This window comes from Ostrea edulis, chromosome 8 (genome assembly GCF_947568905.1).
Source record: "Ostrea edulis chromosome 8, xbOstEdul1.1, whole genome shotgun sequence".
NCBI classification, from domain to species: domain Eukaryota; kingdom Metazoa; phylum Mollusca; class Bivalvia; order Ostreida; family Ostreidae; genus Ostrea; species Ostrea edulis.
This window is the reverse complement of record NC_079171.1, coordinates 21,759,932-21,783,786: the sequence shown is the minus strand read 5'-3', so window position 1 is coordinate 21,783,786 and position 23,855 is coordinate 21,759,932. Positions and strand designations below refer to the sequence as shown.

The 23,855-nt window shown below is 34.2% G+C and overlaps 1 protein-coding gene across 1 annotated transcript in view; it reads left to right on the top strand.

The window, feature by feature from the left end:
• LOC130049630 (multiple epidermal growth factor-like domains protein 10) overlaps positions 1 to 23,855 on the top strand; it is a 52,845-nt gene that overhangs the window by 5,687 nt on the left and 23,303 nt on the right. Inside the window, exons 5-7 of the mRNA XM_056147498.1 lie at positions 953 to 1,102; positions 1,177 to 1,317; positions 13,491 to 13,637. Coding sequence (XP_056003473.1) covers positions 953 to 1,102; positions 1,177 to 1,317; positions 13,491 to 13,637 — 438 coding nt within the window. The remainder of the gene's footprint in view (positions 1 to 952; positions 1,103 to 1,176; positions 1,318 to 13,490; positions 13,638 to 23,855) is intronic.

Sequence of the window (23,855 nt, the reverse complement as noted above, 5' to 3'; positions counted from 1 at the left end):
GCTCGACATCCAATTTTCAATATCTTGTAGACACCTTTCGAGTCTAATGGAATAGTTTTCCTACTTGTCGCGTGGTCTTATCGCCATGTACACTTGTGTGTCATCCCCATAGCAGTGATATTTAAAATCATGACGACGACAGCTTTTTGCAACTGACCTTGAAAAAGGCAACATAATTTAGATCCAAGGACAGATTATTGTTGGACCCCAAACGGAAGATAAACTGATAATAGCATTTTACATGAGTTATTATAAAAATATTTCTAAAAGATGAAAGATACTTAATACAATGGGATATTATCTAATGGAATACAATATTATGGGGTTTATGATATTGATTATTGTTCGTTAGTTTCACCTTTGATGTCAACAACAATGGACATTTTTCGATAATTCAACGTCTGATTCATCTGTTAGATATTTTGTTTCCAAGAGTCAAGATATAATAATTGCAAACTGTATCAATTCTTCAATAGTTTATGTAAGTTGTAGTCTTCTACTTTGTATGCGTACTAGTCATGATCGCTGTATAGCCTCAATATTTGAGTTGTAATGGAATTAAATCAAGATGAATTGTCGTTTAACGCAAAACGTAAACTCAACAAGAAATTGAAACATCCTGGCTCGTTTATCTAATGAAAATAAATTACCACCATCAATGATCATAGATTTAGTAAAGAGAGTAATCGGTGCTTCTTCTCTGCCAGTAGAAAAGTTTGTACAATATAAAACTGTGATATGAAACAAATATTTGCAGGATTCTTTAAATGACTGTTATCAAATTAGTTTGCTATGTAAATAAAGTATCGTATTTCATTTGCCATACAAAATGAATAATTGAATGACCGTTCGGAATACTTCATTGCAAATAGTTGAAATACCATAATTATGTACATCTCATTAGTAAGCTGTATCGAATTGCTCTACACTTATTTGCATTGTTTTATTGTAGCCTGCGAGAAAGGATTATACGGATCAAACTGTGTTGGTTCATGTGGACATTGTCAGGGAAACAAGGCATGTGAGCACGTTAATGGTTCATGTCGTAATGGCCATTGCGAACCAGGCTGGAAACATACAAATGAATGGAAATGTAACCAAGGTATATTTCGATGACTATTGCTAATAATTTGGTTTCAGAATAGTGAGAATCATTAATGTTGCGTTTAATTTCAGAGTGTGATGACGGACATTATGGACTCTACTGCCTGAATAATTGTAGTGGTCACTGCGCTGACGGACTACCCTGTAAGAAGAGAGACGGTGTGTGTCCCGGTGGGTGTAAAGATGGGTGGACAAATCCCTCCTGCAATAAAAGTAAGGGTACAATACAGAGGACACGAATAGCTGTTCAAATATATGTAGATACCACGGAGTCGTCCACTTCTGCTTCATACTTAGATATTTTATTGAAAATAGACATTAACGGCAAACTGACAATTCATCTGTATGATTTCAGTATCTCCATCGTCAACTTCCCATATTTATGTAGCAATATTCCATTATCACATACATATGGTGTTTATATATCTCAACTGGTTCGATACACAATAGCTGGTTCTCCGTATTGTCAGTTTTTAAATCGAGGTAAGCTACTGACAAACAAGTTGATGGTACGGGGGTTTCAACAGTCTCGATTGATGTCAGCATTTTGCAAATTCTATGGTCGTGATAACGATCTAGTTCAGCAATCAGGATATAGGGCTCACGTCGGGTGTGACCGGTCCAAAGGGGATGCTTACTCCTCTTAGGCACCTGATCCCACCTCTGGTTTGACTAAGGGTCCGTGTTTGCTCAACCATCTATTTTGCATTACTTATAGAGATATGATACTGATCACTGTTCGTTATTTTCACCTTTCATGTACTCACTCCACTATTCACAGTGATATCTCTCAGTGATGAACATTATATAAATATTTCATATGGTTGATAGTAATATTGACAATCTTCACCCCGCCTCGGTTAACAATGTTTTATCGATGGTCGAAACATTTCAAAGTTGCCCACAGCAACATGAAATATCTTTTTTATTATACTGAATGTTATATAAACAGCAAGGCAGAAAAACTTACGTTTGTTAGCATTTGATCAATCACTATCATCACATACGATATTTCGTATATCGTTGCGGTTATTCGTGCTTATTAAAGAAGCTTTTGAAAATGACGTCATCTAACAGTTTTCGGTGAACCGTACGCGAATGGATTTCATGTATGTGCTATTTTGTTAAATATCACTCGTCTATAGTTACTATCACCCTGAACCACGTGATATCTGTTATCGGAGGGTAACAATATGTTTGTTTGCTTTTTTTCAAATACTTTCCGACCAATCATATTCGAGTATTTTACGCGAGAGTATAATTAATTCCACCTAACATATATTAAGGGTAGCATGAATTTAAGCAATTTTAAACAGAAAAATACTAAATACATCTTTAAAACAACACTGATTCTATTAATGATATGCTATTTCTCTCATATCTACGTATGTAAGATACGTATATTCTATGAAAGAAAGGTATGAAAGATATTTTTATCTTTCATATGACGTGACGTTTATCTTTCATATCCCATGACGTCATGATCAATACACAACTAGCCTGCAATTTACCTCGATTGACGAACACTGGCGTTTGTACAAAAAATGACAGATTATAATGTCCTTGATAATCTTCTGTTGGCCTCTTCAGTGGTGTTTTTCGTGATCTGTCCTTTTTCTTGTCGGTGGAGTGAAATCTGGGTTGCAAGATATTATTCGCATTCCCAGCTATCTTTTCAGTGACCTTCAGCTTCCTAGAAGTGTCATGTTGTAGGGTCATGCAGGCTTTGTTTCCTGAAATTAAACTTTCCAAGGACTTTATTATTGTTGTTAGCCTGTATTGCTTAACATGTCTATTTGTAACTTGTTGACCCAACTCATTCAATAGACTGTTGACATGATCAATTTGGCTTTGTGATGAATTCCTTTCAGGTTGTGCAGGTTTATACTCTGAATGGGACAAATGAAGGTCATCTTCAGAATCCTCATTGTTATTTCTGTCCAAGTTCCTAGAACTAGAATGAATCTTGTGGACATGTTTACATATATGACTGTTATTATAATCATTACAACTGCATTTATACATATGGTAACAAAGATTAATGCATGGCAAACTCTTGCACTTGGTGTAACAATGTCCTTGATCACAATTGTCTAGCATCACTTATATAGTGTAGATCTCATTTCCAGATTCTAATGAAAACAAAGAAGTAGTTATTTGTTAATCCTGGTATTGTCTATTTCTAACCCTTTGTTATATCTATCCTTAACATTGATATCCTCATTAGTAGGATTATTGAATGAAACACGTTGCAAGTGTTTAATGAAGTGGTCATTCTCTATCTTTAGCAATGTGTCTAATAATACATCTGTACGCCTATTGCGCTGTCCTGAAAAGTAAATAGTTTTCAGTTGATTGTGGAAACTTTCCACAAACATATTGGTATTGACATTGTCATATTCAGTTCCTTTTCTAAAACACAATGACCATTTCTCTGGGCGATTAAAGTAATAATCTGACAGGTACTTTAAGAAACCAGGATTTTTTGTGAGAAGTTTTGATACCAATATATCTTTGTATTTATGAAAATCACACTCAGACTTTGCTTGCATCATTACACATAAGTAACAATAAACTTCTGTCTTCTGCACATCATTTTTAAAATGATTAATGAATATTTTTAACCCAAGACCTTTGAATATGCCAGATACATAAGAAGTGCTGAAGATTACCGCCATAACTGATTGTGCAGCATTCCATCCTGCATTGTCATCGTCAGTCATAATAACATTGACTTTGGTTTCAGGAGAGAGAGCCTTAACTGAAGACAAAAAGAGATTCATTACTGTTTCATCCTCTCTATTTGATATGCAAAATGCTATAGGATAACCTTTCCGAAATTCATCAGCTACCATAAGTGTCACAAGCTTAAAGGAATAGCTGTTTGTTTTGTGGGTGGAATCCATGCATACAATTCTGCTTGCAAATTTCTTATACATTTCCAGTTGTTGCTTTGTCATGATGGCCAAAATGAAATCTTCTTTGTTGAGTCTTTTGGAAGGATCTTCATTTCCCTGTTGATTAAATAATAAAACTGAATTAAAGGATTCCTGACTCAAAGCCTCCACCTTTAAAGATGTGGACAAAGCATCATTGCTGTCTTGAATAACAGTTGCATCTGCTAGTTTTCTTTTTAACCCATGGAGAGTTTTTCTGTCTATAAGATGATAATATTTTAAATCATCTAAATTATCCCTGCTATTCCTGTCACTAAAGTGTTCTCGAACTTTCTCCATGATATTTGTAATCGGAATTTTGAGCGCAAGCATATTAAGAATTTCTTACTTTAAACTATCAGGAATAGGTAAGTACTTACATTGTTCAAATAACAAGGAATGAGTATGGGATTTTACATACTTAGCTGTAACTTTCCCATCGCACCTTTCACATATAGATAGCCGTGCAGGACACAATCTGCTAATTTGGCAATGACCTTTTTTGTTTTTTCGTGATGTCTTGACCTGCACTCCCTTTGGTTGGTGAGATCTTACCGGTCCATTACGATGACATACTAATGAATACGTCTTTTCTCCTTTCTTGTTAACTTGGGGACGAGACCTCCGCACAAACCTTGTATTAGATGACAGTTCCTCCTTACTGCGAAAATCTGAAAACTGATCTAAATTGTCAACACTATGATGACCTATTTTTATATCAGCATTATGTTCGTTGATAGCATGTTCCAGAAGTTAGTCTACTGATTGGAACTTCATTTGACATGTAGATATCATGCATGCCTGAAGCTTAATCTTGGATTGCTTGTATGAGAAACACACTTATCCGAATGGAAGTTATTCATATGTTTCTTTAAATTAGCTCTTGATTTAAGAGATATTTTACATTTTGGGCACAGCAATGTATTGCTTCCCTCGGTCTGAATATTGATGTTGTCCTCAGACTTTACATATGAGTGCAGTGTAGATGTTGCCGTAGGTGATTTCTTCATAAATTTTTCCATATCCACAGGCCTTGAAAAGTTTGCATGCAATGGCCTTGTATTACCACCATGACCTTGACCTTCAATTCTTACAGAATCTGATCTGGGTAGGTCTACAGATCCTTTCTCTGTCAGAGATTCATAATTACCTCCACCTGCTCGCCGCCACACAATATGGATGGTTTGTTGAGGTTGCTTACCATCAGAAAATGTATTTTCATAAGTAGTGACTGGGTTGTCAAGTGTGTCACTGCCAAACGTTACCAGTATATTTATATTCAAAGCTAAAATAGACTCCTGGCCTGCATAAGTATTAGGCTGACTTAACACATTAATTTGCTCCTCAGGGGTACCTCTGTCTTCAAGAAAATAATTTTGAAATAAACCTACATTACCTCTAAGTGTATCCACAGCCAGATTTCGGAGTTGAAGAGGGTTATTTTGATGACTATAAAGGGAAAAACTAATTACCCGGAAAAGACAGTTACCATCTCCTATTATGGGATTTCTCTGTAGACCAAACGATGTAAAATACCTACTTTGTTGTTCAACTTCCAAGTCAACATTGATGCTTTCCTTTAACACTGCATTAAAATCATCAGCCTACATATAAAAAGACGAATGCCAGTAAAATAAAACAGATACATTGTAATATATAATAGTTAAGACGTACAATAAATGGGTTGAATCATTAAAATTGCATGTGATACACAAGTTGCTATACCCACATCTCCGTTGGAAAGCAACTAAGTAAACTGCAATTATTAGAAAAAGAAGAGGGTCAATAGGCCACATTGCTCACATGAGTCAAATTGGCCTTGCTGTACGTTGTTCAGTTACTGTTATTTTTAAAAGATTTTTGAAATATCTTTATTCCATGAAAAATGTTGAACCTATATTCCTGCCCCAATCTAGACTCAAAGGGTCATTGAATAACCATGATGCATGTACACGGCCACAAGGTCAACAATTTGTTATCAAAAGGAAGGTGTTTTCAAAATGAATGCATATATAAACTATGAGAGTCTGATCAATCAACAGTTATGAGCAAGGTTCACGTTTCCATTACAGTTTTGAAAGTTTGGTAAAACTCCGAGGTCAAGGTCACAAACATGCAGTTCATGTTAGTTAATGATATGGTTGATACATGATACTGTCTTTGAAATAACTTACCTCCTTCATGTTCAAGGAAACTTCTTCCAACACAATACTATCAAGCTGTAATTTTACAGATATTTATCTATAGAGCTTCATATAATCTTTATCGACAAAAGAAACATCCTGCAAATTCATTCTTTAAATTTATATTTAGTAGGTATTAATTTTTATTTGGGTATCCCATCTTCTTAATAGCGGTTATTGATTTTTTCCAGAAATATCACATGTATTAAAACATTATCAATAGTAATACATGTACATTAATAAATGTTATTATTTTTAGATAATCCATAACGTAAACACTGCTTACATTAATTTCTTGTGTGACATTAGATTCTGTTGTCGTCAAGTTGTCATTTAAATGTAAAAACTCTTCACTACCAGGGATTGGAATTTGTGGCCTATTTTCCTGTGAATAGGAATACATCATTAATTTATGCAATAAAATAATATTTAGGAATGATGGTGGTTAAATTGAATTCAAATAGTGTCTGTCAATATCAATGATATAATTCTAACATTACTGAAATCCCTTCCAAGTAATTATAATTACACTTACTGAAAAAATAAAGTAGTCATGATCTATCCCTGAATACATACTGCAACTGCCAAGCTCAGTATGTACACCTGAAAAATAAAACAAAACATACAGCTCCCAATATTAAATCCCATATAAGTGTATTATCATTATTAGCACTCGTTATCTACAATTATTTATTCATTTGTACATGTGTTACATAGATCGAATCATGTTTACATTCCTTTATACCCCAGGGTTTTATCCAGCAATTAGATGTTACTATCCATTTTATATTTATGGGGAATTTTTGAGAATGCAGTAATGATCTTCCATGGGATGGGGAACATCCATGGAATATAATATCCACAGATTATTACAGCCATATAAATTGATTGATTACTCATTTTATCTAAATTGTAAGAGTCTGACAATTACAGAAAATGATTTATAATATATAAAAATGATTTTTCATAAAAAATTATCATACAATTTTGTGAAGTTTTTACAAATGAAGGGGATTTTTTATCCGTGGAAGGGGAAATATCCATTTGTTACCAAAGGGGACAGGTACCTTTTACAGGTAGTAAAAACAACCTAGATAAATCCCTGCACCCTGTCTGATAGAATAATACAGAATATGATAGGATATAATAAAGAATACAATAAATATATATATATACAACATATATTCAGTCACTCTTTGTTTGGTAAACTTTGCAAGCCATATACTAGCATGTTTTGGTCCTGAAAAAAGTAGATACCTTTTTTTATTATATACACTGTAGTATAGCTTTTAAAGTTTAATATCAAACAAGCACCTGTGAATAGAGTATCATAGAAGAGAGAGAGAGAGAGAGATAGAGAGAGAGAGAGAGAGAGAGAGAGAGAGAGAGAGAGAGAGCATTACATATATATTACAGAATATAAACAAATTGAGGTAGATTTTATTCCATATTACATTATTATATATTTGTTTCAACATACATGTATCTAATTCAACGGCGCATCCCTCCCACTTCCAACATAACACTATCCCGCCCCCTTCTGTATGTCTAACTACGTTGTACATCTCAAATGAATAAATATTATGTTGCTAAATAGTTTGGGGTTGGACAAGAAGGAGTAACACATATTCACTGTCCTGATTTATAGATTATAGAAAGCTTACTGGTATACTTACAAGAACGTTGAAAATAAGAGTGCAGCTCATCGCCATATTCATGTTTTGTGGCATTGACAATAACCCGATGACGTCATGAGTCAAACCCAAATATAACGATAAGTTCAGTATAATGGGGTTGTGATACAAATAAGAGATTAAATTTCGTATATTTTATTCTTTAAAGTAAATACAAATCTTTTTGATATAAAATTATGGAAGAAAAAATTCTTTTCATTCATCTGCTCCGTTTCGTTTGTTTTTGCCGCCATTGTGCACTTAGCATTCCGGATAAATACTATTTACGGATACGTTTCTTTCATTTTCTCCACTTCCGCGCGAGACCATAGGTTGTTTTCATCTGCCCGTGTAGCACATTCGTTAGTTATAATGGAATTCTCTTATAAATGAGACTCGTGTGACATCATGATGTGACTTCAAATGCGAAAATCTTTTGTTCGCGGATTGATAGACATTTATAATACGGTTTGTTTCGGGGGGAAATTATTGTATGTTATACAAAATATTGATTATTGCTTTCCTATACATTCAAGTACTACATGGAATAATTTCTGAGACTTAACAAGGTGTTGCTCCTGAAAGATATTAACGAGGAATTATTTTAGTAGTGTAAATAGACATTGAGTGATTGCATGGTCTGAACTAAGGATGGGGAGTATGTACTTAAATGGTACAGAGATACTTGTAGATACCGAAACTATTTTGAAAATCCTTTATGACCTTGAGGTCTAGTCTGAAGGTATGAAGTATATAATGAGTTGCCTCGATGCAGATACAAAAGGTACTGTGAAGGCTGTAAGTGACCCTCAAACTTTGATTTTACTTTAAAAATGCAAAGTTTGAAAAAAATATATATATAAGTATTAATGTTAGATACCTGTAATATTTATATGTATTTGGGTATTCTAATAATGTGAACTATAGCATATACATAGATAATTTTCATACTTTTTTCAGTAGAATATTTGGGATAGATATAATTAAGGTCTATTTTCAAGCAGATCAGTAATAAATCGCATATAGACTATACATATTTACGAATCGTTTCTCGTCACCATTCAGAAAAATTAGAAGATATTAAAAACTTTATTGAATAATGATACATGTACATAGTGTTTTTATTAATAAGAATTTATTCATATATAATGAATGAAAGAACAGTTTTAATAAATGGTGATATTTAATCCCTCTATGGTGCATTGAATGGAGTCTATATGGAGCATGTTGGAGAGTGACTAGTATCTCACTCTCCTGCACATAATCATTGATGAATCAGTGTTTCAATCCATGATTACAGCCTGCAATTATTATATATCAGGGCCCGGTTTTTCGAAAGCTGGTTAACTTTAACACAGTGGTTAAGTTTAACGCAGTGTTAACTCCTAATCAAGTGATTAGCTAACACAATGGTTAAATTCTGTTTTTCGAAAGCAATTTAACACACTGATTAGTTAACACTGTGTTAACCGAGTTAACCACTTGCTAATCATTTGATTACCCATAATGCACATGTACTTCCTATGTAAACAATAAGAATGCAGGAGTAAATAAAAGTCTTGTTTGTGGGAGATAGCTGATGAAATGTTCATGTATTGTTTTGTTTCAAAATACATGACAGTGACTGTGAGCCATGCACTTATACTTGTATAAATGCATTTATTAGTCTATTCAATTTGAATAATCACAGAGGTATTGGATATAATGATATATACTAGGCCTTTAGAAGCCTAGTTGGGAAAAATGGTGCTTATGTTGTAGAAAGCAGGCTCATTCCATAGTTTATCAAAGTGGGGGTTTATAGGGAGTCGAACAAGTTGACTTCACAATTGTCTGAAAATACTTGACAAGCCAAAACAAAATTATTTATACCCCCCCCCCCTAAAATGAGTTGTTCTGTACGAGCCGAACCTAAAATCCTAAGTTGCGTGATGGGGGGGGGGGGTCGGTTTCATCCTTTATCAGTAAAATATACGGGTTCAGTTCAAGCTTACATTTCAACTACCAATCACTAGTGCTATGATATGAAAAAGCGGGGAAGGGGGGTGTCAGACTTTGCATGTAAAAATAACAGTAAACGTATGTTGTCAGAAATAAGGGGGTGAGGTGCTACATGTTTTGGACTAGGAAATAAAACATGTGGTTTTCTATATTGTTTGATTCATAATTGGACAAAATTTATGGGAGGGGTTTAACGACGATGCTAGCCTATAAAAAATTCTAAATTTCTAAGAATATCTAACTTTCTTTTTTTTTAATACTCTTTAAAAGTCTTATTTTCCCCAATACAGTTAAAGATATTCATGAAGAAAATGATAAATAAATTTACCTTATGATAGTCTGTTCACATACATATCTATAGCATTTTATAGCTATGTTCTTTTTATGCATTTATTTATTTTAATATTCTTTTTATTTTAAACATAACACTTGATCCACCACTCCATTTCTACTAAGGGAGATTAATCTGGAATATCAACAATGAAAAACTCTTCTTCCTAAGTTTGTGTTAACAACTATTCTGTATTAGCCTGAATTGAATACTGTTCATATTAGATAGCCTTCAAAAAGAAAATACATGTATGTACGTTTCATGCATGCAAATCTTCATTTGAATCAGTTGTAAATGATACAAGGGATTTTCAAAAGGTCAAGGCCAGTGCAGACGATAGTGTTTTTAAAGTTGGTGTTTCAATGGAGATTATCATCATGAACTAAGGGCCTGGATACACTTTGACATTTGGAAGCCAAAATTAGGTAAAATTATATCTTAAGCATGGGTCCTCGACTCCTGTTACAGGATTTCATATAAGTGAATATAATACGAGTTTTATTGACACCACCCCCCTTATTGAAAGTTTCTGCCAAAAGTATATATAGATGCGTGCAAGATATTGCCACTGACAGAAAAGTGTAACACCATCATCCAACTGTACTAGTTTTTTCCATTAGCTGTTCCGCTTAGGTAAATTTAATGAGATTTGACGAATATACCAATTTATGACAACATAAACAACACACCGTCATAGTTCAGCATCAATAGTGTGAATACACACCTCAGACTGTCTAAGCCTTTGAAATTTTCATGATTTTTGGTCTGAGGCGGACAGAAAATGAAGTAGGCGGCCATTTTTAACCACTGTGTTTAGACTTAACACAGGTACTGGAGGTGGATTAAAGTTAACACAACGTTAACACAGTGTTAACGCAAACTCGCATTTTGAAAAACAGTTAATCACATGGTTAACTTTAACACAGAAGTTAACACCGAGTTAACACTGTGTTAAAGTTAATCAGCTTTCGAAAAACCGGGCCCTGACATACAATTCCTATTATTGTACCTGTGGAAATGGATCTTATGGCGCTAACTGTAGTCGTGTGTGTGGACATTGTAAAGGACATGATACATGTGATCACGTGAATGGTTCTTGTCCTTCAGGAGAATGTAAACCAGGATGGAAGCAAACACCAACTCGAAAATGTAACAAAGGTTTGTTCCCGACATTTTTATATGATGGTTTGAAACAAAGATCGGTATCTAACTGATATCCCGTTTCAGATGAAAGACCCAATTTTAAGATATTACCCCCAATTTGTAAGCTGCCTGTCAATCAAACATTTAACAATATATATCAGGTGGAGGGACATCTGCAGACCCTGTGGTATGGAGCTACCCCAGAGAGGTGTTTTGATAACAATAACATCCAGTACCTACAGGCATTCTTTATATCTTGAGGAAGCCCAGTATACATGAGTTTTAATAGCATTGACATGTCCACCACTGCTATTTTCTCGTAATTCAATTGTTTTTAAAAAAGACCCGCGATTTCAATATAATTGTAATTTCCCCCTAGATATATATATATATATATATATATATATATATATGTATATATATATATATGTATATATATCTAGGGGGGAAATTATATGCACCCCAGTTTAATTTTTGGTCTTCAAACTCAATGCATACTTTTATCAACTGACCTTCACGTTCATAATTTTTGAATGGCCATAGATATTGTCATAATCATTCTGCACATTATATATATATATATATATATATATATATATATATATATATATATATATATAAATTTCTAGAATGCTCCAATATGCGCCCTCTATATGCAAAGTTGCGTAACTCAACAATTAAAATTACCCCCCCCCCCTTGCGCTAAACATGAACAATACAAGAGAGATAACTCTAATAAGATATACAAACCTACAGTTAATATCACGGTGTAAATTACATTTTGGTTTTGCACTGGCACATTATGCAAAATAGATCAACTTCAAATTGATGCTGGTGTTCGAATGTTATGTCTCTTTTGATAATTTGAGTGTCTATTAAGGAATGGGTTATCATCGCAATGAAATCAACCACAAAATATTCATTAATTAAAGAAATTTGTACTTTGAAGTTGATATAAAAAGATGCTGCAATTCACCATTAACAATATATTAATAGTTTATGGTGGTCAGGTCTTCCAACGGTCCGTTGGAATTCCCATGGGAACGAATTGTGCTCATTTATAACCTGACCTCTTTCTATATTATTACGAGGTAGAATATATTTAAATGCTTCTACATCGGAAGAAAAAAATATCTTGATGTAGCCTTCAACTCGACATTTAGATGTATCGATAATATTTTATGTATTGATGATAATCATTTTCATTCATACATGTACGGCAAATTGATATATTCAGTGAACTCGAAATAAGGGACACTACAGTCTTCCAAATCCGCCTCATGCTTGAATATTCTATTGAACATATCTGCCAATGGTAAACAAACATATGAACTTTACAACAAACGGGATAATTTCAACTCATTCTTCAAACTTGATATATTTATGTCGCAAAGTTCTATTATCACCTGCATATGCTGTTTATATCTCTCAACTGATTATATATCACACAAACACACGCACACACTCACACACACCTACCTACACACACCCACATACACTCACCCACACACATCCTGGTTGTTCAAATAGATAGTTACTGTTCCTTTACCGAGCGATCTCTCAACGTATACGTGATTTTTTTTCGAAATGAACGTAAAACAGCAAATGAATAATTAGTCTAATTTCCAAGAGATGTCCACTGACGCGGTATTTGATTCGTTTGAACTTGTTTTTTGTTTTGGACCTTCACTCATATCCACGATAAGTGTTGGTGGTGACATCATACTGTACGTGTGCACTGCGCCGTGCTTTTAATACTTGGCAAAATAGTACGAGTATTTTCAATTTGATTTAATAATAGCTTTCAACACTTGTTTCTGATTTTTTAAGTAAACCTTTTCAGTCACTTTTGAAAATCATTAACAATGTTGAAAAAAGATGAATGAATGTCGTCACACAAGCAGTATATACATATAATGTATATAGTAATATCTAAACTAATAAGGAGTTGGCGTATTTGTAGCCTGCAAACAATTATTCTACTGCAGAAATTATAGTCAGGAATTGTTCTAGATAATGTGTGGTTGGGTGGAGGTATATACACATTATGATTATAAAGTCATTGGTGCATTCGTTTTTGTCGACGGACACATCAATGAAACTGGTATTCTTATTGTAGAATGCAAACAAGGATTCTACGGCAGAAATTGTAGTCAGGAATGTGGACATTGCGCAGGAAACAAAACATGCAATCCCGTGAATGGTTTCTGTCCAGGATCTTGTCAACCAGGATGGCAGCAAACACTTGATCGGAAATGCAACCAAGGTATCTTTCGAAAATTCTATATCTATCCATTTTAAAACCAAATATGTGTTTCATTTGCAATTCATTAAGAAATCTTAATTTGGAAATTGTGTATACTACAATACCTGTGATATATGCGCAGGATGTTTACCTCACAAAAAAACAAACGGTGTCTGTTCTAAATGTTGAAAATAATTCTCAGTGCAATGAAATTAAGAGCTTAGACACTACTATGCCCATATCCATTGAAAGTTATTTTTGATGTCTGGATCCACATACGATGGAGTGGATATGTTGTTTATATTTCTAACCCGATTTTATATGCCAGAGCGTGTTCATTTATTAAATCGAGACAGGCTACTGACAGATATGTTGGTGTTACAGTGGTTGAAGTCTCATTTTAGTGATTGTTTTGCAAAAATTGTGTGGTTTTTTAATACAACGGATACAACCTGCCATTGGGTAAAATGCTTACTGCAATGGTTCATATCAATTGTTATGCCGGTTCTTAATTTACCAATTGGTTTTGACCACGGATTGCTCTGTTTACCTCACCAAGATTTAGAGCTCATTATATTCACTTTGTCATTCAAAAACTAACGTGTGAAACTTTTTTCTAGTGATTTGGTGGTTAGTTTAGCATCAATAATCACTAAATAACTCGCTCAATAATGTGTGTTTAGCACTCGTACTCCGGTATTGCCCTAATGATGAGGACACACCCATGATGACCAACACTATTGGCGGAAATTGTTTGATGTGTTCAAAAAGAAACAAAGTGCCTCAAAGGAGATGTACCGTATCAGCAGATTAAGATGGATGCAAACGTGCACATTGGCGTTGTGAGATCATGGAACAGCATACCAATAATACTGTTTAAAAGTTATACAGTGTGGCGAATTTCAGTCAGAGGGTTCCGATTTGCGTACCATTTTACGTTACCAATGAATTCCAGGGATTGTCGCCATGAGAAATTTTGTAGCAGGCTATCCATATATCTGGCAAATAGATGGAAAGCTATACAAGAAAATTACAATGTAGATCCTGTCCGGAAACAAGTGCTCCGGAAATTTATTTGCTTCTAGAGATGTCAAACCGCCGCGGTGGTCTAAAGGTTAGAGCGTCCCTCCCGCATGCGGAAGGCCGGGATTTGAATCCGGGCTTCGACAAACCTAGGTCGTTAAAACAGGTAGTGACTGTTCCATCGCCAAACGCTCGGCATCAGGTGTGAATGTCTCGGGTCCTCCAAAATAACCTTAAAATCGGATATCCCTTGTCATAGTAGGTGTGGCACGCTAAGGAACCTCCACCGCTCAATGGCCGTAAGCGCCAGGCAAAGGTCTAAATTTGAAGCCCTTCACTTTTGTTGGTGAGGTCTTCATATGAGTGAACAATTCTCGAGAGACGTTAAGCAAGATACAATTAATTGATCAATCAATCTAGAAATGTTACTAGATGTAGACGAAATACTACAAATTCAAACATATCCCTAGCGTTCATGGCCGTACGAGAGAAGTTTCCCCAAACGTGGCAACGTACACTACAACACGGGACATCTGCTTCCAAGGTCATCGTAAAGACATACTACACTGACTTCTAAATGCGAGCATCAGACTGTTACGTATGTTTTCGTCTTGTATTTGACGAAGTTATGGTACGAGTTCGACTCCAATTGACGATATCCATGTCATGAAGCGAACGCATATCCCTGTGCTACATGTAAGCGTTACTGTTCATACCATTATGTATACGGAATAATGAAATGTTTTTAAATATTTAAATTCTTTCTTTTCTGAGGGAGTTTCATTCATTAAAGTAGACAACTCTCACACCATTTTGAAAAAAGTAAGTCATTGTAATGTTAGCCAGTTCGTCTTCGCAGGCAATGTAAGGTCATGATGCAAGATGTATTTAGTATATCAGAAATTCCTCATTATTGATTTTTTATCAATATTTTTCACAACAAAAATACATGTACAAAACACATGCCTGAAATTGCATGTGCAACCGACGCATACATGTACATTATCAACTTATCATTTCACAATGGAGAAAATCACTTGTTGCTATGTTCATAAAGTGCCAATAAATAGAACAACTTGATATCTCAATTGATATCTGTAGTGTAATACAGGTATTTCTGTCGGAATATTTCTCGTGTGATTCAATCTTTTGAAAATAAAATTTTCTTTAAATCAATTTGCAGCTCTTCTTGCATTGCAAATATTCAATTAGGCAAAACAAATTATCAGGCACGTAGCAAAAATGTGTCAGTCCCATTTCATTATTAAATGTGCAACTACATATGCTAGAAGTGATGTTAATCAAATGTGGATTCTAAAAAATTCTAAAGAACTTTTAGTAAACTTGAAATCACAGAATTTTTCTCAAATCAATAGCATTAAAACCTATGACTTTTCAACACTATACACGACCATTCCTCACGATAAATTAAAGACTAGGCTTTTTGACATCATAGACAGTTGTTTCTTCAACAAAATCGGAAAACGGAAATATTCATATTCATATACTCCTCCTAGGCACCTGATCCCACCTCTGGTGTGTCCAGGGGTCCGTGTTTGCCCAACTATCTATTTTGTATTGCTTGTAGGAGTTATGAGATTGATCACTGTTCGTTATCTTCACCTTGCATCTAGTGATCAGTCATTCAAAAACTTACTTTGTTAAACACCACTCCGATTCCACGCACAAGTACTCTGAAGTTGAAATAAAAAATATGCTAGAGTTCCTCATTGACAATATCTTTGTGGTCTTTGGTGATCAGGTCTCCCAACAGTCTGTTGGAATTCCCATGGGCACGAATTGTGCTCCTTTGTTAGCTGACCTGTTTTTATATTCATATGAAGCAGAATTTATTCAAAAACTTAACGTAAGAAGAAAAAATCTCTCGCGGTGACCTTTAATTCGACTTTTAGATATATCGATGGCGTTTTGTCTATTAACAATGATAGCTTTCATTCAGATGTCGATTTGATATATCCCTGTGAGCTCGAAAAAAAGAACACCACAAGGTCGTCCACTTCTGCTTCACACTTAGATATTTTATTGAAAGTAGACATTAACGGCAAACTGACAACTCAACTGTATGACAAACGGGATGATTTCAGCTTCTCCATCGTCAACTTCCCATATTTGTGTAGCAATATTCCATTATCATTATCACCACTGCATATGGTGTTTATATATCTCAACTGATTCGATATGCAAGAGCTTGTTCTGGGTATAGTCAGTTTTTAAATCGAGGTAAGCTACTGACAAACAAGTTGATGGTACAGGGGTTTCAACAGTCTCGATTGAAGTCAGCATTTCGCAAATTCTATGATTGTTATAACGATCTAGTTCGTCAATACAACCTCGCATTGGGTCAAATGCTGTCTGACGTGTTTCATACCGATTGTTAAGCCGATCTTGGCACACTGATTTTGACTGCGGATAACTCCGTTTACCTGACCAGGATATAGGGCTCACGGCGGGTGTGACCGGTCAACAGGGGATGCTTGCTCCTCCTAGGCAACTGATCCCACCTCTGGTGTGTCCAGGGGTCCGTGTTGCCCAACTATCTATTTTGTATTGCTTGTAGGAGTTATGAGATTGATTAATGTTCGTTATCGTCACCTTGCATGCAAAGTTGGTTATTTTTACGTTCCGAGGTCGTTCAGTAGATAGGCTGCTTTACCCCCCCCCCCCCCCCACCCCCACCCCCTTTCGTTTTTAAAGCCAGGGTTGTCGTGAATTGTAGTGGAAATGTAAAATGTTAATTGAAATAAAAGATCCACCACTGCCCCCCCCCCCTCCCCCGCTCCCAACGATTAAAGATAATGGATTTTTAAAAATTGACACAGTTTGTAAAACAACTGGATATACATATTCATATTGTTTAGTGCGACTCTAAAAATTTTACTTCCGTTTAAGTGCACAAAGGTCTCAAATTTGGCACTATTCCAGATTTTGATAAATTGCAGAAAATGATAACTTTTAAATTAACTAGTAGTCAAAATGTAACGCTTTGATTTATCAATTTCAAAATTACTTTCATCTTATAGAGAAAAAGTATTTTTACGATATATCAAAAATCTGTCTTTGGACTCTCGATTATAGTAAATAGTAAATATATTAATACATAAATGCAAATATATTAATACTTCAAGTTGGGCATTTTTTTCCTGCTTGTAAAGCTTTTTTTCTGGTAACCACCTAAACCTGTTTGCCATGCATGGTCCTTGTTATCTTATCAAGTCTTATATAATTTTATGATTTCACATCAGATGACCAGAAGTACGTATCAATAATTTTTTGTTGCTATGGGTCCTGGTTGCCATGGTGACATATTGCAAAATTTAAAAAAAATAACGTTTTTAAAAAAATATGGATCGTATGAATAGTTGTAATTTAACAAAATTGATATTTGTGTACTTTTAAAATGCAATTTTTAAAAACAAATTTCATGCCAATTTATATTATGCTATATATATTTTTTTATTTAGACAGGATATCACAATTAGTACAAATGACTAGTTTACATTGTGGTCCTACAGAGACTTAGATATACCACAAGCAATTGGATCATATTTCTTCATATATTTGCTTTTCCCATGGATACAATAAGGATTTTTTTTTTTAAATCTGACTGGTTATTGAAAACATTCTGAAATAATCAAACTCAATCGCAAATACTAAACCAGACAGCAATGTAACTTTTGAAAAGTTGTATGAGAGTCACAATATTCAGATATTCTAAAACAAATGAAATTGTTACCATAGTAACATTTAGACCAATTTCAAGACTGACGTGCTTTAAGTTCAAAAGTAAAACTTGTGTGAAGACAGAACTTAATAAATATCCAGAGTATAAAAATACCCCAAATCTTTATCTGTTCCTCGGGACAGTTAACACGTCATATGAAGTTGTCAGGTACAATATATTAGGTAAAAAGTACTTTGTGGTTAGGAATGTTAGATGTCATCAAACTTTAACAAATGAAGTACCCAGAAAAAAAAAATGAACAGCAACCCTTAAACAATCAAATAACATGCTTAATATGTACATATAAACAAAAGTTACCAGATGCCTGTACCTTACCGTTTGTTCAAAAGGGTAGAATTTTTAGAAAAATAGGTAAAAGTCCAAGGTCGACGTTGACAGTTCTGGTAACAAAAGAAATGGCATCTATGTTTGAAACATCAAAGTTCTATCACTCTTGGTTCAAAAGATATAACCAAGATAAAGTTTTTGAACAATACGTCAAAGTTCAAGGCAAAGGTGGTTAGGTCAAATGTCTTATACCAAAACAAAGGCCTTTTCATGAGGCATCTATATATGTAAAATATCAAAGCCCTATCCCTATTGGTTCAAAAGACATAGCCCAGGTTGAAGTTCTTTTTTTTTAAAATAGGTCAAGGTCACAAGGTCGAAAGTCTTGGTACCACATCAAAGGTCTCTTTATGGGGAATCAATAAGGTAAATATTAAAACCGTACCCCCTTGGTTTAGAAGATATAACCCAGGTTAAAGTGTTTCCTTAAAGTGGCGCCGACGCCAACACTGGGGTCATTACAATACATGTATATCTCCGGATAGTCATCCCGGTGAGCTAAAAGGAATGTGCATGTTCTTACATGTAGCGTATTATTCTACATTCTAAATCCATGCGAAAGGGTTTGAAGCAGCCATATTCAATACCGGAAATTAATGATTATAAACATTATATTGAGAGGAGAGGGGTGGTAATGGTAAAATACTCTTAGATAGTGAATGATCTTGTTAAAATCATAAAATAATTAATAATGTTGAATAGATCTAAATACAGAAATATTCTTTGCATTCGCACTCCACTCCTAACACCATTACACGTACAAATGAAATATAGCTTAAATACTAACATACATTGCACCGAAGATGAAAGTAAGATAATAACAACGTCCGAATTCGCACAAAAGTAAAGAAGTTCGCTTGTAATAATTGGAAATATAATTTGTAATGAAATGTATTGTTTATACCTGATCCGGCTGGTATAGTCTGTCCTGCCTAAACACATACAGTAGTTTGTCATACTGTTAGATTGAGCACTAGCTGAAGAAAGAAAGATACCGAGCAAACTGTTACAGTATACATTCTTAATTGAGAACACGTTATGCATTTTTATTTCACACTTTTGTTATTTTGTCCTGTCCTCATTTCTTAGCACATATATGTAAACTAATAACAATTCTTTTTCATCAATCATGATGGTAAATACATTTTGCAAATTCGGGGAGGGGGGGGGGTTGCACTAGATCCTCACATGCTCCATCTGGACTGACTATAGATGCATATTTTCTTTGATTTCCTCTATATAACATCTAAGCATTCTCAGTTAATGCATGAATTACCAAGAAAAGAACGCTTTCAATTCTTCAATGACAAAATGCCTGACCACTAGCACTAGTGTGCAGTATAACAGGACGAAGTACTGGATACTTTTTAAACCCTGCCAATATTTAGAAATGTCTGGATTACATTCACAGATACTGTTATGTCTTTCCCTGATATCACATACACATGATGTACAAATTTTCAAATCCCATTTCAAGTTGGAATCCCAACATTTCATGATATTGCTATCATTTTTATACCTTCTACGTATGAAGAGTGCATCAAAGGGGAGGTAATTCCAGCAACAGGTCTATTTCATTAAAAGACCCCCTTTTTCATATAAAATAGTAGATTACTGGGATTTATTTATTAGGAAATGTTAAATCTATAAATAAAATTAAATGTCCAAACAATTCATGCATTTAATATCACAAATTTTAAATCTTTGATCTTTTAAAAGATAATTTTACATGCTTACAAATATTCATTTTTGTCAGTTTTCAAATTTTAATTGCAAATAAACGGCCAAAAGTCAAAAGTACAATTTTTGATAAATATTTTACAGACAAGGATTTGATATTTAAGTATTATACACTTTTAAAGAAATTTAAGCGTTACTTTTGCAGCAACACCTATTTCAAAATTGACCATATAACACAAAACGAAAAAGTTTGGCACAATGCCAAATTTTAGGTTCCATGTAATCTCTAAATGGACACTTATGATTTCAAACATGATATCTCTATAAATGGTTTACATGGAAATATCATAAAAAATCCATTCTTTTCATAAGTCTTCAGAATTGATTTGCATTTTTAAAAAAAAATAAAACCCTAATATTTAAGGATTTTTCTTGTGTTCAAAGACTAATCCACGTGTAAATACAGAATGCGCTGTTACTAAAAATAGAAATGACCTATCAATAAATTGACCTCGAATTATAATTATTCCAACCATATACTCCAATGATATAAATGATTAGAAATGATATTGATGACCACCATTTCCTTCATTTTTAGCCGAGTTGCAACGAAGTTGAACTCGGCTATTAGTTTGGTGATGCGGGCGGGCGGGTGGGCGGCTGGGCGTCAACAATTGGTTTCCGGATGATAACTCAAAAAGTTTACAATCTAATCAAATGAAACTTTAATATATTGTTGAGTACCACGTAAAGAAGACCCCTATTGATTTTGGAGAAAAAAGGTCAAAGGTCAAGGTCACAGTGACCGAATATAAAATGAAAATTTCAGAAATATTTGGTTTCCGAATGATAACTCAGAAAGTTTAAATCCGAATCAAATGATACTTGAAGATATTGTTATGTACCAGGTAAGGAAGACCCCTATTTACTTTGGAGAAAATAGGTCAAAGGTCAAGGTCACAGTGACTGAAAGTAGATTTAAAATTCCAAAAGGATTTTGGTTTCCGGAGGATAACTCGATTTTTTTTTTAATTTGAATCAAATGAAACTTGGATATATTGTTGGATACCAGCAAAGCAAGGCCCCTATTGATTTTGGAGAACAAAGGTCAAGGTCACAGTGACCGAATATAGATTGAAAACTTCAGACAAATATGGTTTCTGGACAGTAACTCGAAAAGTTTAAAACTGAAATTAGTTCTTCACAATTATAAATATACCACGTTATACCTGGCTTTACAATGTATCCCATGCAACTCGGCTCACGCACCCCTGGGTGCATATACTGATTTTTATATATTTGCATGGTTTTCTCGTAGACAAGCTCTTAACATATCCATTACCCAGATTGGACGTAATTTCATCTAAGAGCACGTCATGTAATCTTTAAGCTTTTGCTGTTTAATGTCTGCCATATAAAATTGAAAAGAATATGTAGTTTTACTATGTATTTTGTGTTATCCAATGTTCGTTAGAAACATGACATGACATCATGTATATTGAGACATCCTGTATATGCAATTATTTCTGTACTTCATAAGAAGTGTTGTGTGGCGCATATTGGGAAGACATTGTGAAGGAGTTTTCATCGTTCATGGATTTCTGTTTCACATGTTTAATTTCAGATATATGATAATAGGTGATGATGTGATGAGAAATGGGTATAGAAGATAAAAGTTATTGGATGGAGAAACTGTAAATAGTCTTGAATATCTGATTTCTTAAGCATGTTTTCTTACCAAAAATTCTATTGGGAGGGAGTACCCCTTTTAGCGAGAGCCTTGTTATTTACTAACGTTGTCAAAAAGAATCTGCTATACTTTACTTCCTTGCCAGAAGACAAGATGGTGATTAAACTACATAATATATTATGTTGGAGCTACTTCACCGTACATATAAGTACTTCTAAACCCTTCAGACATTGTCACAAAACATCTACGGATAACAGAAAGTGTGTTCAGACACATTATGCGACATTTGAACGCATATGCCAACACATTGAATGTTTGTAATGAAGAAATGATTAAGAAGCAGTCGCGACAATGATGAAGTGTTTCGAATGGAAGTGAAATAACTATAATAAAAATGTGATATAGCGAATTTCTGTGGACATTCTATAAAACTTCACTATAAACGTAATTCGCTACACGTTTATAGCGATTACATAATTCAAATATAACGAATTTGTTATGAAATTGATTTGCTCTACATGTATATCAGTTGTATAAGAAAGCAGCAATCGATATACTTACGTCTATATTGTATTTAAGAAAAATTAACACACTGATTTATATATGGTAATTTATCTTACTGGATTATTAAGTCACGCAAGATCATGTTGAAAGAAAAATGTCAATAAAAGTATGTGCAATACTAGCAGTCTATCGTAGTTGTCATGTACTTGTTGCTTTACAAAGATATAGGAATGTGAGATAAAATAAATGTAATCAAACTTTATATTTAATTAACGAGAATAGCAAACAATACCGATAATATATTTGCTATACGTATATATAAGAATTGTTTTGCGTTAACAACCTCTTCTGAAAAAACTACAAACAGAAATGTCCTAACAAGTGTGGATCCTTTATGACAATGACAAGCAATTGTTAAAAATCATAGCGAGTTTAAAATGAAAACGACAACAACAAACAAACAATTCGTTATAAAAGATGATTTTACGTTCATTGTTAATTCAAGGGGAATGGGAATTTACTTCGTTACATGCGTAAATTCTCTATATCCGTGTTCGTTACAGACGCAGATTTTTCTATAGAAGAGATAAAGAATTTGCTGGGGAAATTGATGTCACTTCACTATAGCCGTAATTTTCCTATATCCGTGTTCGCTATATGCGAGTTTTACTGTACATCAAAAATCCTGAAGTATTTACATAAAAATATATCTCATTATGTACCGATATAAGAAATCCCATCAAATTATATGGAGATTTTGGCGAGACAATTCCTGTAACAACAGAAATTTTCATCCACCTACAGAATACATTATATTTTGAAAAAAATGAAGAAAAAAATGACATACTAGTCACGAAAATGATGAAGTGGATTGAGTGTACTTCAAATGAAATTAAGCAAGCTTCTTCCTTGTTGAATAGCGGTTTTTGTGCAACAAAGATGAAGTCGCCCGCGTTTCTGTGCATCCAGATCGGTTATTTAATTTACGTGCAGTCCTACGGTAAGTTTACATTCTTTCAGATATTCAAACTTCGCACGTATTAAAAGATAGGTATTTAAATTGTGACATGTTTGAATAGTACTGTAGTGAAATTGGGAGGTGGATTTTTAGTATTTCTGGTCGGGCTCGGAGTCCTCTGAGCCTGCACGTGTTTTTCTCTCTCTCTTACCCGCGAACTCTAGGCAAGCGGACGGGGATTTTATTGCGCAGCATTGTAGTCATTGTATTTGTTAACCCCTTGTAAGTTGTTCT